At 40.2% G+C, this 21,818-nt stretch overlaps 1 protein-coding gene across 4 annotated transcripts in view; it reads right to left on the bottom strand.

Moving 5' to 3' along the window:
• LOC115448768 (tuberin) overlaps positions 1–21,818 on the bottom strand; it is a 32,493-nt gene that overhangs the window by 3,991 nt on the left and 6,684 nt on the right. For 3 of the 4 annotated variants that reach the window (XM_037437777.1, XM_037437775.1, XM_037437778.1), the window contains 25 exons: positions 21,001–21,173; positions 20,465–20,630; positions 19,902–20,132; positions 19,422–19,805; positions 19,020–19,200; positions 18,580–18,735; positions 18,085–18,281; positions 17,417–17,533; positions 16,944–17,116; positions 16,348–16,473; positions 11,665–11,779; positions 11,208–11,308; positions 7,459–7,552; positions 6,807–6,947; positions 6,202–6,438; positions 5,725–5,912; positions 5,417–5,513; positions 4,384–4,550; positions 3,896–4,041; positions 3,011–3,081; positions 2,573–2,709; positions 1,968–2,191; positions 1,280–1,395; positions 872–948; positions 297–438 (listed from right to left, as the gene is read on the bottom strand). In XM_037437777.1, coding sequence (XP_037293674.1) covers positions 297–438; positions 872–948; positions 1,280–1,395; positions 1,968–2,191; positions 2,573–2,709; positions 3,011–3,081; positions 3,896–4,041; positions 4,384–4,550; positions 5,417–5,513; positions 5,725–5,912; positions 6,202–6,438; positions 6,807–6,947; positions 7,459–7,552; positions 11,208–11,308; positions 11,665–11,779; positions 16,348–16,473; positions 16,944–17,116; positions 17,417–17,533; positions 18,085–18,281; positions 18,580–18,735; positions 19,020–19,200; positions 19,422–19,805; positions 19,902–20,132; positions 20,465–20,630; positions 21,001–21,173 — 3,957 coding nt within the window. The remainder of the gene's footprint in view (positions 1–296; positions 439–871; positions 949–1,279; positions 1,396–1,967; positions 2,192–2,572; positions 2,710–3,010; positions 3,082–3,895; positions 4,042–4,383; positions 4,551–5,416; positions 5,514–5,724; positions 5,913–6,201; positions 6,439–6,806; positions 6,948–7,458; positions 7,553–11,207; positions 11,309–11,664; positions 11,780–16,347; positions 16,474–16,943; positions 17,117–17,416; positions 17,534–18,084; positions 18,282–18,579; positions 18,736–19,019; positions 19,201–19,421; positions 19,806–19,901; positions 20,133–20,464; positions 20,631–21,000; positions 21,174–21,818) is intronic. The other variant, XM_037437776.1, reaches the window with a different exon arrangement.

Here is a 21,818-nt window from a genome sequence, read left to right as displayed (position 1 = left end):
AACTATAAATTGTATCTTAGGTAGATAATAAACTAGATTTTATAGGCCCTGAAATTCAGTTAAATATGTATATTTTTTAACTTCGACTTTTTGGTCGATCAATGCCTCAGTCTCCCCGTAACCATGAAGGTTACAGTCTTCTAAACGTCGACATAGAAATAAAAATCCTTACTGCGATAAAAAAAAAACTAGTTTTATTTCGACGTCAGACATTAGCGTAAACATAAAAAACCGTTATAGAGTTCACCGATAGTATATCCCAGCAAAAGATATGCAATATATTAAAATATAATGACCTGCATAATATCGTCGTTCCAGACGTACGTGTAACGCCCGTCCTTGCCTCCCTTCTCCAGGTTGAGGAACAGGTTGTGGTCGTCCTCGCCGGTGCCCTCCAGCGACACCAGCGTGCCCAGCTGCGTCAGGAACTCTGAATACCTGGACCACAAGGCAGTATTATGCTGGAGACTGCTATAGCATGACATTACTTTGAATAACCATGGATAACTATACTAAGTATACTATCTATACTTGACTGCCTTTGTGGCGTCGTACGGCAGCGCTCTGAGGTCCTGGGGTCGAATCCCGGGTCGGGCAGTGATATTTGGGTTTTTCTGCTGAACATACTTAGCGAATAGTGGGTGCCCTGGTTGCGCTTCTGCATACTCCTTCGGGGATAAATGCGTGATGTGTGTTTGTGTGTGCGTGTGTAAAAACTATGCTATAGACCAATTATAATAAAGTTCCATCGACAAGTCTTATTTTGTGTGGTTTATCTTGGAGAGTGGTCTCACGCTATCCAGGCTGCATTTTTTAATCATATCGGCTGCTATAGACTGCAATATTGAAAAAAAAAAATACTCATACATACCTCACACTTCCATATTCATTTTTCAATATTAATACTTCGTTGTCCTGTTGACCTGGTCCCACGTACAAAATTCCTATCTGAAATACGAAACAAAATATATACTATGATTATCCATTCACATTAAAGAGTTAAATTGTTAATTGACTGATATAAATGTTTACGTAAATTAGTATCGAATATTATAAATATTTAATTTATCGATAAGGATAGAAAAGAATTAAATCGATTATTCGATTAATTCGAATGTATTTGATAATGCGTTAGACCGCAACAAATACTCGTGCCTAGATACTTGGGATATTTAATTAACAAATAAAATATATGACAGCAAAGATAGGAGGAAAGACACCCATATAGGCATAAAGGAAAGAAAATACGGGAGGATTTTGAGGGGGAGAAGCGAGTAACCTTATAAGTCTCGAGCGGCGGCACGAGGTCCAGGTTCTTGATGGTGCGCTCGTGCTGCGGCCCCGACACGCGCAGCGGCCGCTCCGACAGCGGGTTCAGGATCGTCGGCGACTCGCCTGCCGACACCCGCCGTCACACATCAAGTATACAAACAAAACGACGGTATGGCTTCTACTTGCATCGAATTAGCTTTTTCCGACTGTGCTCCCATCTGTCGCTTACCGCCATTTTCAAATAAACGACCCCAATCTCTTTTTTTTCTATCTAAAAATGGACCAATCCGAATAAGGTATTTTTTTAACATGTTTACAAATGAATTATTTTGATTGGTTCACTCTCGAAATCGGATTGAAGATTGAGATTGGGATTGTTTATTAAAGACGGCTGTTAATCACATCAATCTTTACTGACAATTTTTTTTACTAGTTTAGTATTCGATGAAATTGTACCCCCAGGGAGCTAATTATTAGAGTGGATTCATCGGCAAGGATTACTCCCCAGGACGCCAAATAAGAGCAGCTTGGCGAAACCGGTTTACTCGAGCTGATGGAAGCATTATTAAATTCCCATTGCTGACCTACGTTATGTATAGTAATATACTGGTTAAGCTGTGCTTATCTATCATTAGTGTACAAAGATTAATCACGTAGAGCACATAATGTTGTGACGGTAATTTATTAATTCTGACCGGGTACAGGCGGCGTGATGGGGTAGGTGCTCATGTTGTGGTAGAGCTGCAGGAAGACGAAGGAGGGCGTGAGTCCGCCGCCGCCGCCCCCCACGACGCCGGGGGCCGCGCCCCCGCCCGGCGCCGCACCCGGGCCCGCGCCCCCCGCCGCGCCCGCGCCTGCGCCCGACATGTGCGCGGAGCTGTTCGACACGCTGCATGATACCGGCTGGCTGTTGTTTGCTCTAGAATAGAGCAATATTGGATATTTCATGTGGAAGCTCTGCTAGCTGTATTGTAGCTGTGATATTGAGTTGTATGAACATTAATATGCTTAGATTTTTCAAACGACAGAAGATTAGACATCTATTTTATAATTCAAAGTTGATAGTGACGGTAGTATGTGTTCGAAGTGACAATTTTACATTGCATAAGCCGACAAACGAGATAACAGCTTCCTTCGTGTTAAATGTTACCCTATTACTAATCAATACTCATAATATCATTAGAATAATGGATTTGCTACAGGTTCTAAATAAAAAAAATAGGGATTAGGTTAGAGATAAAATATGTAGAGTGCTAAAGTTTGTCTTAATTAATTTTCTATACTCGCACATGGTGTATACCTGTGTCTCCTGGTGGGGCTCATGACAGAGATGGTGTTGGAGCGCTTGGACCTCGCCAGCGGCGGCAGCTCGTCCCTGGCGCGCGGCACTGTGGGCGGTCTCCCGCGGGAACCGCTCACGCTGCCGTCACTCGCCGTCTGGAGAGCGATATATCGCAATTAATGAAGTGGTGTTTATTTGACATTATTATTATTTCATACGGGCACGATAAAGTGAGCCCACAGCACCCGATGGTAAGTGGAGTGGGGTCCAATAGCATGTCGATCGACGAGAGGTGATTATCCTATGGTAGTCGACACAATTATGCCGGCCTCTTGGAGGCGGATATACACAGGCTGGGCCATTATGGCTTTAACATATTGTGTACGGTGACTGTCATCCGAGCGTCAGCAGCAAACCCAGTGAAAGCGTGTTATAAACGTATATGGTATGAAGTACCTTCTGCAGCTGGTTGTGTGCGGCGTGCGCAGGCGCGTCGGCGCCCTCCGCCGCGCACTCCGACCCCGAGCCTGCCGACACATGAACACAAACACGTCAAGCAAATTTTTGTACCAGTATTATTATAAATCTTAGTCCTTTCTGTAGTTTTTAGGTATTAAAGTTGAGAGATTAAAATTGCAATAACTCTCGATACAAAACATCGGTATTTCGAAGTCAGAACAATAGTTTTTTATATCAAAAAAGGCGAAGGAGAAAACGCGTTTCTTTATAGACGAAAGACAAAGATAAATATCAAGTACCAAATAATCAATAGACATGTCTTTCTAAATCATGATTTCCAAGTTACGTGTATATTGTTTATCAATCAATGTTCTTTAATAGTGAAAGAAACCAGATACCTAAGAATTATCCAAATGAATTTCGAACGTATATGAAGTCTACCCGGATAAGGCCAGCAAGGCCAGTAGCAGGAGAAACTCGTAGTTAGCAGCGGGCAGTATATAATACAGGGTTAATCTATATATATAAAAATAAATCCCTATTTTCCTTGGTCACGCCATCACGCGTGAACGGCTGTACCGATTTCACTATACTATATTTTGTTTGTTGTGTTTGTTATTGTCAGGAGAAGGTTTTTATGAAGAAAAAAAAATCAAAAAAAATGCGCGGAAAATTATAAAATTGAAGAAAACTTAACGAAAATATTAATTTTATTTACCGACTTCAAAAAAGGAGGAGGTTATCAATTCGACGTGAATTATTTTTTTTATAACTGTCTATTGTTAGAAATAATTGTCAGCGATTGACAGAATGCGCGTTGCAAATTCATAGTTAAGACGGGACAACGTCTGTCGGGTCAACTAGTATTCTATATGTCCTCACCGGGGTCGGACTTGTACGTCATGAGGTGCGGGTGGCTGGCGAGCGGCGAGGTGCCGCACATCTCCTCGGGGATGGCCTCGCACGACACGCGCATGTCGCTCTTCTTATTCGCCTTCTTAGACGCGTGCATCGACACTGACGCGCTCCTGAAAATACGAGTTTTATCGATAATGTATCAAAATTATACATCGATATTAAGTACATTGAAAATGAAAGAGACTATAAAAAATAATCGATAGATCCTATTGTTATAACATTTACATTCAAGATAAATACACGTTTGGTCATGGACGGCTTGAACTTTGTCAAGAGTGACGATAAAACCATCATTACCGGAGACTAGCAGGTGACGACAGATACAAAGAACGGGTGTTTTAACTAACTGCAAATTGGGTAAAAATTGTGGCCGTACTTAAATCGAAATATGGAAGATATTACATTTTCAAATTACGAAAAAACGAAGGTTTATATGACAGAGATATACATACTGCGGTTCCACGCTAGGCAGCAGGATCATCTCCACGGGGTCGAGCGCCAGATCCTCGTCGTAGTCCCTGGGCTCGCGCGCCACCTTCCACGAGGAGGACATCTCCGGCGAGGAGTTGGAGCGGCGCACGGGGTGCCGCGACTTGCCCTGCCGCCCGCACACACGCGACTACAGTACCCGCGCACGCACACGTTAATACAACACGCTACACCCCACAACACCTCAACGTGCCCATTCTCTATGGGGGCGAGGTATGTGGTATATATAGCGGAACCTCGCCCCGCTTGACACCTTCATTCGATAACAGACTTATTATGTAAATAAAATCATGTAAAATTTAAAAAAATAAACGACCTGAGTAACTCTTCTGTCTCAACCGACGTGGTCAACTTGCTATTGCGTTGGATGTCTCAAATGAGGCAATAGGCCCTATAATGTCTTGTAAATTATGAAAGTAGCCCATCCATGTTTATTTTACCACGTTTTTAAATAAACGATACCAATCTTTAGATTGATGGTCAAAATGGACCTTTCAGATTGTTTTGTCATGCTTACAAATGACTTTGATTGGTTTATTCCTTGGAACGGATCAAAGATTAGGATTGGGATAGTGTATCGAAATCGGTCGATAGACTCATGAATGCCTATTAGCGGTGGAATAACATCAGTTGATCGCAAGCTTTTAATGATAGAATCTGTTTGTCAGATAGAAAAAGCGATATGATAGTGTCGTTATTTAATGAGATGGGAAGTTTCGAATAGGTGTCCGTTTTTCCTTATAGTAATCATTTAAAAAATTGCTGCCTCATTTTAATCCCTATTTATTTATATGAAGATTACACAATTTTTTTATTTCGATGTTGAAGATGGAACCGGTGATCTATTGCAGTCGACTATATCGGGTACTTACCCACATGCTTTTATCACAAAAATCGTACTACAAACTGTACATGGTGCTAGCGAGTAGTTTATATTGGTATGAGTTAATTGATGAATGAATGGTTTGTACATACAAATATGAGTAGACGTGTTACCTCCGGCACGATGAGCAGCATGTCGTCGTCGTCGGTGGTGCTGGAGGAACTCTGCCGTTGCGGCGAGCCCGGGATGTTGATCGGCTGCGTGCACATCCTGACAACACGAACCAATGAGTTTATACAATTTCAGTCCGTATTTTTACGGACAACGTGCGTACGCGCACGTGCTCGAACGTACAAACGATTATCGCTGTAATAATCGCAATAAAATGCGGACTTACATGTACATCATCAATCAATCTGAAATGGACGTTAATTTTGGATACTAGGATGCAATTTAAAGTGTAGAGGTGTAGTGTTGTTACCTTGCGGCTGGCGCGTGTCGTCCGCTGCGGTCGGCCGCCACGACCGAGTCGGAGTTGGACTTGTGCAGCTCGGCGGCGGGGCCGGTGGTGGCGGCGGTGGTGGCGGGGGCGGTGGCCACGCTGTTGCGGCTCGCCGATGACGCGGAGCCGCTGCGCTCGCGCCCCTCACGCGATTCGCTTTCCGGGAACTTACCACACCGTCGTATGAATAACATACAATGCGTCTTAATATGTAGGTCAAAATAGGTTGATCTGTTATTTGTTTTTGAAACAATGTTTTGAAAATTTTAAGTATGTTGAATGTTATTTCTAAATATCTTGTATATTTATGGTGTCGTCATATGAAACAATTAGGAATAAGGGGAAGGAGTAAAAAATTTGAGATAGTTCCTTGAAGAAGGCCCGTACGAAACAAAAATATATTTAGTTGACGTAAGGTTAAAAAATGTGGATTTAACTCAGCCTTAGTGTACTCACAGCATCAGGTTTGAAGTCTGCCACGGCGTTGGGTATTGACGGTGCGGGCGCGGCGGCGGTGGCGGCGGGGGCCGGGGGTGCGGCGGTGGCAGGCGGTGGCGCCGGGGCGGGGGGCGCGGGGGTCGGCGCGGGCGCAGCCGCGGGGGCTGGGGGAGGCGCGCCGTTCATAGCGCCCACAGGGTTCAGTATCGCCGCCACGTCTTGCAGCGGCGACTCGAGCAGATAGTCCCAGTTCATCTGTACAAATCATTTGTTTATAATTGAAGAGTATTTAATATTCACTCAACATAGCGACTGGGTTGTAGTCTCGACAGCAAAAAATAATCTCAAAGTATGTTTGACAGTTAGCTTTATTACTCATGTCTACGTTAATATTTGACATCGAAATAAAATTAGTATTCGGATTTTATCGCGATTTTTTATATCACAATTCTCACTATGTTTCAATATTAGCAGCGGTCATAATCAAAAATCATGGCGATAGAATCCGAAAACTAGATTAATTTCGAAGTCGGTTAGCCGTCAATTCGGTTTAAATTTTGTCAGTCAATTTAGGCAAATGGGATCGAATCATTGTTGGTTAGTGTATGGTGGTGGTGGCGTGCCTGGTTCTGCACGCGCATGACGAAGCAGACGTCCCCGGTGGGCGAGCGCACGTGCACCTCGGCCCAGCGCGAGCACCAGCACGGACACGCGCCCAGCGCCGCCGCCTCGCCCACGCGGGACCAGCCCGGCTCCTCGCAGTCCTGGACACACATTTATTATTTTAAACTGACAACCGGTTTCAATAAACGAACCTATCTCAATCTACAATCCGATTCGTAAGCCAATCAAAGTAACTCATTCGTAAACGTGTCAAAAATACTTTGCTCTGATTGGCCCATTTTTGAGATAGATCGAAAGAAGCGAATGGAATGGAAATGGTGTATTGAAGATGGCGGTTAATCAGTGTCGAATTTGTACTTTCCTTAAATACAGGCTACATGGTTTCTGCAGCCTCGTATGTCCTACGTGCCTATTTAGAATACAAAAAAAGTCCCTAATTGCAACCACGACGTCCCATAGACCGTTGCCATACATAGACCTCAGGGCTAAGGCTCTTATAGGGTCTGTTAACACATCAGATACTGGACACAAAATTAAGTAATATCCTCATGATTTTCTGTTTTGTATAGGTTAAATGTCACTATTACACATCGAGTCGATTGTCATCTCTCCAAATCTCTGATTAACATAATAACTCAATGTCTCCCTCACCACTTCCTTGGAGATCCTCTCGAACCTCTGCGAGAACTGGTTGAGCACCTCCACCAGCGGGTCGTTCGTCTTGTTGTTCTCAGATGAATTTTGTCTAGAATTTACAACAAGCTACCTTAAGACCAGTATTACAATAGACACATTGGAAAACAGAAGATTGACTGTTAAAAAAAATACAACATAGAAGAGATGCAGTTTGTCAGACTTTGAAACTAAAAAAAAATAAGTTGTATTAAAGTATGGTATTATTGAGCATAATATGCCTTCTATGAAATAAATGTAAATGTTTGTAAATATTATTGTAAGGACAAAATAAAATGTATAAAAATAAAAAAAAAAACTATTCGATTTACTAATTTTTGTGCAGTCGCTACTCTTGTACTCTACACTAAACATGATATTGATTTTTTGTACTATTTTATAAATGTTGTTCACTTATAGAAATACAAAAATGATGTGAAAATATTGTACTAAAAATATTTCGTGCTGTACCATTCATGATTCCAAGTATTACCGATTGTAATTAGTCAAAATTAGCGTGCATAGCGGTATTTTATAAAGCCGTAGTAAAAATAACATAAGTAAAATGTCTAGGAATGGTATCTAAATGGTCCAGTAAAAAAATATGTTAAAGCAATAACATTAGAACGCGAAATAGTTGCGTGCAGCAACAGCGGAAACATGCTTGTCTTTCTTAACTGAGCCAGGAAATATGAACCAATACAATAACAGACTCTCGGTGGCGTAGTTATATTGCGTATGCGATACGAGGGGTCGAGGTCTTGGGTTCGAATCCTAACTCGGGCAGTATTATTGGATTTTTCACTTTGAAGTCTGTAATTTATGTTCGATATAGCAATAGGCTTATCTCTAAATCATGAGTCGAATCACACATGACAAAGCGTGTGGTGTGGGTGGTCTTGTTGTATCTCTGCCTATCAGTGGCGAAGGGTGAAATTTTTCAAAAGGTAACCCGGTGTAAAAAAATTGGCGTCAGTTAAGATATCGGGGCAATTTATCGGCAAACAAAAACTAAGACAACGGATTAGTCTTGATTCGAAATCAACAAACGTTGACATACATACTAAATTACGTATTATGCGTAAATAATTGAAACATTCATAAAATCGAACAATAAACGAAGATAATTCTCGATCCATTAATCAAAATATAAGTATTTACTTACCTATTAATTAGTTATAACAGCAACAAAAGTAAGTATTAAAATTATAACCACACTACACTAAAAGTATCTGTTTATTTTCAAAATAAAACTATAAATGTAATAGAAATAGGTATCACGATCGCCAAACAGACCAACAGTTTAAGTCTACCTACATGATAAACTTATATAATTATCAATTTAAATTATAATCAAGAAAGGTTATTCGTTAACTTTTGATTGTATCGTGGTGCTACTTTTAATTCAGTATAATATCATATTTATTTTCTTCTAACAAACATTTTGTGTCTAAAATCAAAAACTTTCAGATCTTCTTCAAATATTTTACCATCTAAATACTAATATGTGAAATCACCGACTAATAATATACTTACGTAAAGGTAGACATTAAAATGATCACAGGTAGTTATTTCCATTATAATACACTTTTATTTGTAGTTTCTAAATAAACAAAGCGCTGGTAACTAACTATCACATAACTATCAAAAAATAAAATGAATATGACAATTTACAAACACCGCAACTTGGTAGCATAATAAATTATGACGTTTGAAGGACGTAAAAAGCGACAACTATACAAAGTCGGTTAACGTGAAGCCGAACTAGCTCGGGTTACCTTTGCCCATATCTTCCGCGCGATTTCGACAAAAACTGGCATAGAAAGTCATAGAAAGTGCTGCCATCTATATTAAAAACATACTACGACATTAAGCCGCTTGACAGCGGGTTACCTTTGCCTGTGGCGTCACAATTTCACTTAGGTAACGGAATTTCTGGGGAACTAAATACAAGGTGCGCCATCTAACGTCATATAAAATAAGTAATTGATATCGATTAAATTAACAAACAACGGGCTAATGGCCGATAGATGTCATTATTAAGTTATCAATTATAATTAATAAGTTAAGCTATTATAATTATTATATTTGCGTATTAAATATATTGTTTAGTATCACCGAAAACCTAAAAGGGAAGCCGGTGGGAATCGGCTTGTATGGACGCTTCGCCACTGCTGCCTATCCCTTTGGGGATAAAGGAGTGATATTGTGAGTTTTAATTATCGCACAAAACCGACCCGACAAGATCTTATACAATTGGTTAATATTTCACAGCTCAGCTTTGCAGGGGGAATGAATAGCGGGATACCAGCATGCGAAGACGCGGACAAACTAATGTGTATGTGTAATGCGCTAACATGCGTACAAGTCGGTGTGCGGGCAGACAGATGTAAGTAATGCACTAAGGCTGCGGGAGACACCTGGAGGTGCGGCCGCTGGGCGGGTGCAGCGGCGCGTCGGGCAGCGAGGCGGACACGTCCACCGAGCGGCTGTGCTGCAGCGAGTGCTTGCTGTAGCTGCACACACACACCGCTCACAACACACACACACACACACGCACGCACGCACGGGCCATCCCAATACAATTAATCTTGCTAGTTTTGTCATTACTAAGTACTGTGTAAATAATGTTGTTCTCAACGTAATTTACGCAGTTGATTTTCGGTCGCATTATTATTTTAATTGATGGATCCAAAAACCCTCTATTGGATGCTATTACATAAACATCAAACACACGTAAATAAAACTGCGCTTAAAATATGAACTTGGAATTTTGTCCTTCAAATTCACCCATTGAGACGAGACAGTATAAAAGCTGCTAGATCGGATACATTGGCTTACGTACGCATAAAGACTGCATCAAGCGATGTGTTTGGGAGTAGCCCGAAGCGACGCGTTAGTGGAGCGAAGCGAAGTTAGTAACAATCCAGTTTTAGTAAAACACACGTACACGCACACGCACACAATTAGTTATTTAAAATTACCCACCCCCTTAAAGTAAAATTTTGTCAGGACAAAGTTAGTTTCAACTTGTTGAAAACATGTGATCCCATGGCAATATAGTATATTAGTTTAAATGTTATATATCTATCCTATATCTCAAACCATCACCGCTAAGAAAAGCCTGTAGGTCACACGCAAGTTCCAGATAGTAAGTAATTCATAATTAATAATCACATAGTCTCTATAAGATGTTATGGGTATAAGGACCTAAGAATAGGGTGTTTGACTATGTCTAATTTTGTGCATTTTTTTATCTGTAACAGCAATTAATAAAAAATGAAGTCGTTTTGTGAAAACAGCATTAAAATGCGATAAGAAATGAGACAGTAATGTGTTTTTCAAATATTGCTACATACAGGAGTGGAAGTGAAGTGGGGATATCGCTCCATCTCTTTCATTCGCACGCCTCTAATTCCCGATGACGTCACATGCAAGTATTTTGTCCCTTTTTTTTTGACAGGCACCCCTACTACCTAATTTGAATGGCTTATAACTCGTATATTTTTCACCAGATTTCCATGAATTCTTCTGTTTTAGAATTTATATGTCATACAGAATTTATAAAAATTATAGATAAAATTAATTCAAATACTCTATTGCCAATTTGAGACCGTCTTACCCATATTTGTAAACCACACTATCTACACATAAGAACTTAATCCTCAACCTCTATAGTCAGTTAGTCTGCCGTCACACAACGAAGGTTACATAACCGCGGTGCTTACCGTTTCACTTCAGGCGGATTTTGCGGCGGCTGTACTTGTAAATGATTGCTATTTGTGTTCGCTAGGGGCTGACTATCGTTTGGTGTTTCGTTTATGTGCACCTGTGAAACGGGTAATAAACATTAATTAGTAGCCGAGTTGAGCAGAGATGATCCAAGGAGGATACATACTAAGTTTATCTCATTTTCAGCTTTTGAAAGTCTATAATGGAACATATACTCATGTCGGTAGAGTTTAACTAAATTAATAAGTAGGTCAGCTCACATATTTTGATTACTATTTTTTTATATACTGGCTTAGAAAATTGAACCTATTGCACATGGTGGTAAGGAAAATAGAATCTAGATATAGTCAATCACTAGATTGTCAAGAAATAATTACCCCTCGTTCAAAAATGTGGTATATTTTTTTAATAATTAAATAAGTAGACAAATTTGTTATGAGTGCTTAGGCGTACCTGTGTGGCGGCGTCCATGTGGTTGTGTGTGTGTGTGGGCTCGCTGGGCGGCGGGGGGATGGGCGGCAGCGGACTCGCCACGCTGTCTGCGTGCAGCTTGCATAGCACCGCGCACCTGCGCACGCGCCACCACACATACTTAACTAGCCAATTATGTACACCGCCATTACTCTATTTAATCGGGTTTCAACTTTAACATAACACGAACATAATGTGATAGTTGCTTCATTATACACGAAAAAGGCAGGAACGCATGCAGAAAAGTACGTATTACAAAGCATTATACGCCCCTCAAAAATATACTCAATTACGGTTAAAGAAACTTTATTATCTCATAAGAATTGGATTCACTTACATGAGATACAAACAAAATAAAATAAGTTTATATGTATAGGCTACTAGTACAGGTGTTTGTGTAATATATATAATACATATGCGTAAACATTAATAGGTACAATTCTATAAACTACATTAATTACAATTAATCACAATATTTAAAACTATGAAGGTAGTTCTAAATCGATCTTAAAATCGGTGGGACGATGTTGTTGAATGTTCGGACTGCGCTCGTACCGCTTCGTGAATTCTCGTCGCGCCACTACGTCACTAGAGACATGGGTTTAATGATTTCTGGATGTGGCTCACAATACGAACTCGTTCTGTATTATAATGATGGCTGTTATATATATTATATATGTAGCTATTTTTATTTCTTTTTTTTTTTTTTATTATTGGGAACTTTATTATTTGTTTATTTTTTAATTATTTATTTTTCATTAAATGGTGTTTTAAGAGTCTTTTATATGTGTACATCGATTTTGATTCTTTTATATTTTTAGGTAGTCTATTATACAGCCTGACGCCTTCGTACATTATACTTTTCCTGCCAAAGTTTGTGCGTGGTTTCAATAATCTAATCATATTATCATTATTGCTTCTTAAATTCATTTTATGGAGCTGTGCTTTTTTAGAAAAGGTTATTTTTGTGTGTATATCTTTATTTAGTATTTTTCTTACTAGTATGCAAATTTGATAAGTATATGTTTCTGAAATATTCATAACTTTAATTTTTTTAAAGAGTTTATTAGTCGGTGTGAGATAGTCAAGATGAAATAGAACCTTCAGTAATTTATTTTGAACTATTTGTAATTTAGCTAGATTTGTTTTGGCTGCAGTTCCCCAAATTTCTATTAGATAATCTATGTGCGGCTTTACAAGGGAGTTGTAGATAGTGTACTGTACAGGACGAGGAAGACAGCGAGCCATACCTTTAATCATGCCCATTAAATTTCTAAGTTTGGCTTTGATCTTTTCAATATGTGGGACCCAAGTTAATTTATTATCTAGGATTAGTCCTAGGTACTTTTCTTGTTCCACTTTTTTTATTTGCTTTCCATTTATAACTAATGGGCTAAAATCATGAATTTTTTTGTTTTTTGCAGCAAAAATCATATAGCTCGTTTTCGTCGTGTTAATTGTTAGGAGATTATATTGAAACCACTCGTTTAATAGATCCAAATCCTTTTGTGCGTTAAGTACAATCGAGTCTATTGAATGTCCAAAGTAGAATAAGCAGGTGTCGTCTGCGTACAAGGTTATATCACCATTCAGACCTAATTTTCCTATACTATTTATATATATTAAGAACAGTAATGGCCCTAAAATAGAGCCTTGAGGTACACCGAAGGTTATAGTAGCAGGAGCACTTTGTGATTTCCCTAACTTTAGTATTTGTTGACGATTATTTAAGTAGGACTTAAAAATATCGAGAGCAACATTAGTAAGGCCAATGTCGGATAGTTTTTGTAGCAGAACCTCATGACTCACTGAGTCAAAGGCCTTTTTAAGGTCTATGAATATGCCTAGTATAATTTCTTTTTTATCTATACTCCATTTTATTTTCGTTATTACGTCTGTTGTAGCGGAAAGCGTATTGGACTTTGGTCTAAAACCATATTGTTTGTCATAAAGTAACTTAATTGATTTTAAAAACGTTTCAAGTCGATTATACAAAACTCTTTCAAATACTTTTGAAAGCACGGGAAGAACTGATATCGGTCGGTAATTCCCAGGATCTAGTTTTGAGCCAGACTTATAGATTGGAGTAACTTTGGCAATCTTAAGACTTTCTGGGAATGTTCCTAATTCTAGACAGTTATTTATACAGTTTGTTAGCTCTCCTATTATTATTTTTTTTATACATTTGATAGCTTTAGAGCTGATGCCGTCCAAGCCAGAACTAGAATTCGAATTTAAGTTATCAATTATTTTAGAAATTTCATCTATAGTAACCGGTTTTAAATGACTAAGTTTTTGTGAGCCAGATCCAGAGTCAGCTTTTGGACTACTATCATAACGAGAGAGAGAACTTTTAATTTGATTAGCTAAAGTCGATCCTATCCCAGCAAAAAATTCGTTAAAACATTCAGAAATGTCTTCTTCTTTGGTTAGGATAAGTCCATCTCTGTTTTTCAGTTTTTTTGGTATTGACGATTCTTTTACTTTATTATTAGATATATTGTTAATTAAACGCCACATTTTCGCTGGTTTATTTTTAAAGTTGTTGAAGGCCCTTAGATAATATCTATTCTTTGCTCCCTGCACATTTTCAGAAACTTCATTTCTTTTCTTTACAAATTTATCTTTTATATTATCATTTGTAGGATCCTGTTTGTGTTGTCGCCACAGTATATTTCGGGTATTAATTTCTTCTATTATTTCTTTGTTTATCCAATCTTGGCGTGGGGGGTTTAGAATCTTCAGTTTAGTGATTTTGCTTTGTTTTATGCTATTTATCAGTTTTTGTTCCAGTATAGTATACGATTTAGTAATATTTGTTGTATTGTCATTCTGTAAAATTTCGTATAGTTTTTTGTAATTAACAGCCTCATACTGTACTTTCCTGAGCGGTGCTATTTCACATCGCTTAACTTCAACATAAAGTTGTTTGTGGTCGGAGATAGGTGTATCTAAGATTGCTAAATGAAAGTATTGTTCTTTAAGATTGGTACATAAATGGTCAATGATAGTTTTTGTTTTTTCAGTTTCTCTCGTACAATATTTTTCATCTATTTTATTTATAATCCTGTATCCACTTTCTAGCAGGGTTTCCTTATATAAGACAGTTCCCCGATCATTACCCATTAGGTTAAAATTGAAATCACCGATGATTATTGCACGTTTAAATTTGTTTAATTGGCTAGAATATTCATCTAAAAATTGTGATATATTTGTACCTGGTTTCCTATATATAGTTCCAATGTTTAAGCAGTATTTTTCAAGATGGATCCAAAGAAAATGGTGATCGTCAATACACGAGTCTTCAATGTGGCAGTGCTTTAGATCATTGTGCACGTACATCGAGATTCCTCCACCTCTTCCAATCATTCTGTAGTTATAGTAATGACTATAATTGGGGATTTGAAAGTGTTTTGCTTCTTCTTCAGTCTTAATCCAAGTTTCAGTCAGAATAATAACATTTATGGTAGTTTTAAATGCTTTGATTGCACATTTTAATTCATCAAGTTTTCCTGGTGTGACAATACTACGTATATTACAATAGTATATTTTTAATGATTTGTTACATGAGACAATGTGTTCATAGTCACTAGTCACTTGGTAGGTATCAAAATCATTATCATCGAAACTGGCCCCATTATTAGGAAATCTTATTATTCTGAGTTTTTTGGAATATTAATTATTTTTGGCACGTTATTTATGTATTTTATTGTGAGATTTTTTTCCCCCTTTTCAATTCTACTCGTTAATTCTTGTGTTAGCTCTTTTAAATATAATTTTTGTATAGGTGTTTGGTCCGAGTATAACTTTATCTTATCACTTTGTAATTTTTTCTTATTCTTTATGGTTTCTAATAACTTAGTTATCGCCGATTTATCACTTTTCATTCTATCTTCTCTATTGGTTGCTGTGTTTTCGGGTATCCCTACAACTACGATATTTTTGCTTCTGTATTTACGTTCATTTATTTCCGCTACAATTGCTTCAGTTTTTGTCGATGTAGGACAAGTTGCTGGCGATTTTTTAAAGTCTGTGATTTCAGATTCAAGATTTAATATCTTCACTTCAATATTTTTTTGCATAGTTGATAGGTTTGTGACATCTGATCTTAGTGTTTTGTGTTCCTTATTAACGAGGTCTACAGTTAATTTGATGCTGTTTACTTGATCTTTTAAATCTGCTACGTCCAAGGATATTTTTTCCATAAATTCTTTTTGATTAGCACAAAGTGAATTTAACATTGACATCATCTGCGCCATATTACTTGACAATTCACATACTTCTTTCTTTATAACCGCAATGTCCTCTCTTTCACATGGATGTTTCCGCTTATTTCGAAAATTGACCACTTGCGACTCATTAATTTGCGAGTCACTAAGTGCGTCGCGCAAGTCACTTCCAGTCGGCGAGCGTAGAACATTCATGATGATCGGTGTTTACGCAACAACAGTGGGCGTGGTTTTGCTTACGTAGTGGTTATCAACTCCCGCGCATCGGCCGAGTGTGGTTTAATCGTTCAGACGAGTATAGAACTAACTTTCATTAAAATACGGTTGAGTTTAGTTTAACAGATATTGTTAATATTTCGGAGAAACTAAATACACGTCCGCACTGTACGAAGCCCAAGCAGCTGTCTCTTTGCAAAAAACTAAGTTATGAGCGTACCTGTCGCACAGTCCTTGTTTGATGGAGTTCTGCAGACAGCCGGATGTGGTGATGGTGACCAGCTTGTGTCCCACCAGCCACGTCATTGACTGGCCGCCGTTGAACAGGAACTCGGCCGTGTCACTTCTGTGTACCGCACATACATATGATATTAACAATATGCTACATATTTTAAAATTTTGTCATCGATTTTAAGATATAGATGTTGCTAGTAATGTCATTTAGAAATGTCACGTGTTTAAAGCAGATTATAATTATTGCCCTTAATTATTAATTTGTATAACTGACAAGTAATAATAATTGCACAAAAGACTGAAATGACATAATCGACATGACCGACACGAATGACACAACCAACATGACCGACATGAATGACAAAAACAACATGACCGCCACGAATGACATAACTGATTAACAGTGACACATGACAGTGACCACACTGCATCAGGTAAGTGAAGTAGGATTCAGATAGCGTAGACTGACGAGTTAAACTGTCGCTAATCGACACACTTACGTGGGCTAGTATGGCGGGTTGGCAGGGTCCCTATCAGGTTGGCTACGTACCACAGTTACAATACAGTTACAAGTTGCGTTACCTGTGCGGCTTGACGCTGCAGGGCGTGGAGGTGTATCGTGCGAGCAGGTCGACGCAGGTCTCGGTAAGCTCGACGTGGAAGGCGGCGGAGGCGGAGGCTGCGGAGGCGGCGGAGGCGGCAGAGGAGCCCCCGTTGGAGCGCCCCAGCGGCGCGCGAGACACCGCCCGCGAGCCCTGCCACACACAACAACGGCCACTCGTGTAACTACGCAACCAGTGCGGACTATTTATTGCAATATACCTCATGTAGAAAATTGTGGAGTTCAATAGAATGTCGACTGACGAGAGATGATTGCCCCTCGGCAGTCGACACAATTATGCCGGCCTGTTGGAACCGGATATACACAGTCTGATCCCGGAACGCGACACTGACGTGTGCCACCATAGCGAGTTTAGCACCTTGTGTACAATAGTCGCTATCCGGGCGGATATAAAGTATATCCTACGACCAGCAAACTCGCATGTTGTACTTACAAGACTGGAACTCCTCTGTCTGTTGGAAGAGTCCTCGTTCGCGTTCGCCTGTTGGAAGTTGTTAGAGTTGTACTGCAGTTGCTCTTCGAACGGCATTATTATGTAGTTGTGCAGGCCCTGTAGAATGGAACAATTTGCTTATATTGCGGTAGATTTATTTCCTTTATTATATAACATTCACAATTGATTTTAAGTAACTTGAAGTCAGTTACAATTAGTCTCATTCTTCATATATGGGTATACTGTGGGGTTATATATTTTTTTTATTGCTTTGAATGACGAGATGAGCTTGCCGTTCGCCTGATGGTAAGCGATACGACCGCCCATTAACAGTAGAAACACCATCCAACACCTTGAATTACAAAGTATTTGTTACTCCACTGCGATCGCCATTCTGACACATGATATGTTAAGTCTCATTATGTCCAATAGTTACACTGAATATAATGTTCAGAAAGGACGAACTAAATTGTTGATATCGTAAATTTATAATAATTTTATTGTTTAACTATAATCATAAACAAATCCACACAAAGTTATGTTGGATACCAATGAGATTACCATCGTAATTACTCTTAACATAATCGATTCGAATTTGACAAATACAAATAATCGATACACAACTGAAACGATTGTACAATACTAATCGATTAAAAAACATTACATACGTGTATAATAAACCGCACGAAGTTGCGTCTGTACGAGAGGCGGCACTTGAGGAACCACGCGGCGATCACGTGGTGGGCCAGCGACACCACGTAGTGGTTGTAGCGCGATGGGTTCGTGTAGGGGAGCAAGATGGCGAACACGGACATGTACTGGTCTTCCACAAATGAAGCGAACACCTTCGGAAGTCTCGTGAGAGCTGGAGAAAGATGGATTTGTTAGTTTCTACGTGTGCCGCGAGATGGCGTTATGTAAAAAATATGTAGTAGGTATATTGTAGCCAATTTTGTTTACTGCATTAATGTGCTGGCTAATGTTAGTTCTTTCCTTCAGTAACGTTATTGGTCGTATAGCGATTATATTTTTCTCATTTGGGTACACATTAATTTCTCCAAGATAGCAAGAGTTCATTGTTGACCACTTACCAGCCATAAAAAGGGATTGAAGCATTATCTAAGTGTTATATGAGGATAATTTCCATCAAGTCTGATACTCACTAGAGAGAAACTCGAGCATGGGGCTGGCGATGGCCTTTGTATCTGAGATCTTGGAGAGGTCTAACAGAACTTCTGGCAACATCTTCACCATCGTCTCGCGGGTCTCCAGCGTGAATATCGTCAGCGCGTTGATGTACGGCTGTGGCGTACGGAGCACTGCAACATCACATTGTTAGAGAGAAAAATAAAGTTGATTATAACCGAAAGGACAGCATTTTTTTTATAAAGCTCTGTTGTGATCATATGCGGCTGATATTTTAAGCGGAGTTGCGGAAAAAAAGAGTATCGATCAACATCGGTGTTGTCAAAAGGGTTGGCAAATATCTTTATAGGATATTTGAAAATGTGTTTCAAAAATCTATAATAATTTTTATCTATTGAAATCGACTATGCTATGCTACTCTATGGATGTTAAGCGCTAAGCCGTAGTATCGACTCACCCATCCCATACTTGAGCAGGCACCTCACAATGCGCTGTTGCGTCTGCGGCTCGAGGTACGAGTGGTACGGCGCCAGCGCAGCCAGCGCCGGCAGCGCCGCCGCGTGGAACTCCGACACCAGCAGCTTCTGGCCGTTCGCCACGCGCAGGCACTCCGGGAAGTTCAGGCTGCGGTCCGAGATCTGAACACAGGGCGTGACGAGTCAAAGAGTTTGAAGTGACTAATTTTTGTGTTGGGTCTGTGTGTTAGTAATTATATATTGTAATATTTTATTTTATTTTAATTATAATATTGGCTATATACTGGCTGTCAATTTTGGATTACGAAAAGAAAACACAATGAATTTGGAATCCGAAGAATTTCATTTTTTTTTTTAAGTCGGTTTTAGAAGCTCGCACTGACCATGGAGCAGAGCGTGGAGGCGAGCAAGTCGATGTCGGCGGCGCGGCGGCCGAGCGCGAGCGCGCGCGTGTGCAGCAGCGGCGGCAGCGCGCGCAGCACGGCCGCCAGCACCGCCCAGTCCGCCTCGCGCGTCAGCGCCGCCGACACCGCGCGCGCCGCCCGCCCCGCCGCCGCGCCGCACGCGCCCGCCGGCAGCTCGCGCGGCGCCGGCGCCTGCCCGCGCACCGCCAGCGCCTCCGCCACCAGGAACGGCGACCACACCGGCTTCAGCCGCGCCGCGCCCGCGCCCGCCCCCGCGCCCGCCACCGGCGCCCCGTGCGCGTCGTAGCAGAAACCCACGCAGTTCAACGCGTTCACGCGCAGACCGAACACCAACTCGAATATCTATACACACAATAACAATATTCATACAATGAAAATTAAATTTATAATTACTATACACCATAACACATCAAACTCAAACACAAAGACAGCACGAACCTTCATCCGTATATCCGGATGGTGCATGAACAGCGCCGGGCGCTTGTAGTGGTTGTCGAGGTGGTCGAGCAGCACGAGGAAGCAGCGCGTGGCGTGCGAGCCGGGCGAGGCGAGGAGCCGCTCGTGGAACATCTCCAGCAGCCCGCTCACCGCCAGCCGCAGGTCGCTCGTGTCCGCGTCCGCGGGGATCGGCACGTCCGTCACGTACATCTCGAACGGACGGTTCAGGATCTGAACGGAAATTATACTTGATAAAACCAATTGCTAGCTGTTCATTCGCCATCTACCTCTACTATTATAATTAACCAATATTAAAAGAGCATACTAGATATTCACTATTATCGAATACTGGCGATTCCACCATAATTAATACATTCTTGTTGCAAAAGGAAAATTTTATGAGTTGAGAGTTTTAACATACTGGTGCCTTGTATACTTTGTAATATCCTTTAGTACCAACACTATCGTAACTCAAATTCATATTTTTGTAATTCTTTGATTAGTATGTACTTGTCATTAGCTCAGTGGGCGGGCAATAAATTATGAAACGCTGTTCATTATACCTTCTCTAGCAGGTCGACGAGGTCGGTGCAGGAGTCGGGCGCGTGCCGCGCCAGCGCGGGCAGGTGCTTGGCGGCGGCGGCGCGCAGCAGCGGCTCGGCGTCCAGCGCGCACGCGCCCAGCACCGGCACGCCCACCGACTCCGCCAGCTCCTCGCCGTACGCCCATCTACCAACCACAACATATTACAATCTATAACACCTCGTTTATATAAGTGTATTTATTCGCAGCTGACAAAGTATATTTCATACAGCAACAGGCAAACGTGGTAATAATATATGGTAACGTAGTGCCATTTTTAGCTACTCGAAAAACTTTAGATACCTAGAAAACTTAATTTAATCAAAATTAAAAAAAAGAATTTGGTGTTGTCAACCATGTCAATTTATTTTTCTATAATTTACTTGTTAAAAGGTAAGTTATAGTGTTTATTAAATTAAATCACAATTCCTATACACGATCCCTAGAATGAGTTATGATTCAAACTAAAATGTAATATGAATAAGTTGAACTATTCATATTTATTGACTTTGTGTACCTGTATCTGTGTATGAACTCCAGTATGTGCGTGAGCGTGTGCAGGCGCACGTTGATGCGCTTCTCGTGGCGCAGGTAGCGGTCGGCCAGCGCCAGCGCGCCGCTCGCCCACTCCGGCCCGCTCGGCGACAGCGCCGCCGCGCGCAGCCGCACCAGGCGCATCGTCGACGACTCCTACACACACACAAACATGAATAAACATTATCCAAATTACCAATATATGAACACTACCTTACTAAATAATTGTACTATATAATTGCACACATCACGCCATTAGCCCTGAAGGGTACAATTAGGGTACCCACTTTTCTCCATGAATGTGTTCTGTCCGTATGCATATATGATAAGGGGGCGAGTCTGTCACCATATCGGATATAAATCAGTTACTCCGACCCGATACTAAGAAAATCCCCAATTGTTGTAAGCTTCACGAAAAATAATATATTCTAACAAAAAAATTTTCATAACAACTGAAATTTATAGAGACAAACAAAGATAACACGAAAAAAAAAACATTGTACAATTATGAAATCTATTTCAAAATAATTCTATTGCGTATACAGGGTGTACTATAAATTGTTGATCAATTATTTTAGTCTTAAGCGAAGTTCGTATTAGCAAAACAACCTGTAGAATTCGACTCGCATTTTTTACCGTGCTAACAAGGCAAACTTACTTCTGCAAATTTTGAAAATTTCGCAATTTACAATAAGTGGCATGTCTATAGAACTATTGAAATTATTCCGTTAGTGTAAACACATCTCTCAATCATTGCTATATATTGCTGTAACTTCCTAGTGTATACTTATTTAACTTTAC

This window comes from Manduca sexta, chromosome 12 (genome assembly GCF_014839805.1).
Source record: "Manduca sexta isolate Smith_Timp_Sample1 chromosome 12, JHU_Msex_v1.0, whole genome shotgun sequence".
In the NCBI taxonomy this organism is placed as follows: Eukaryota; Metazoa; Arthropoda; class Insecta; order Lepidoptera; family Sphingidae; genus Manduca; species Manduca sexta.
Note: the sequence above shows the minus strand (reverse complement) of the source record. Positions and strands in the feature narration are given on the sequence as shown.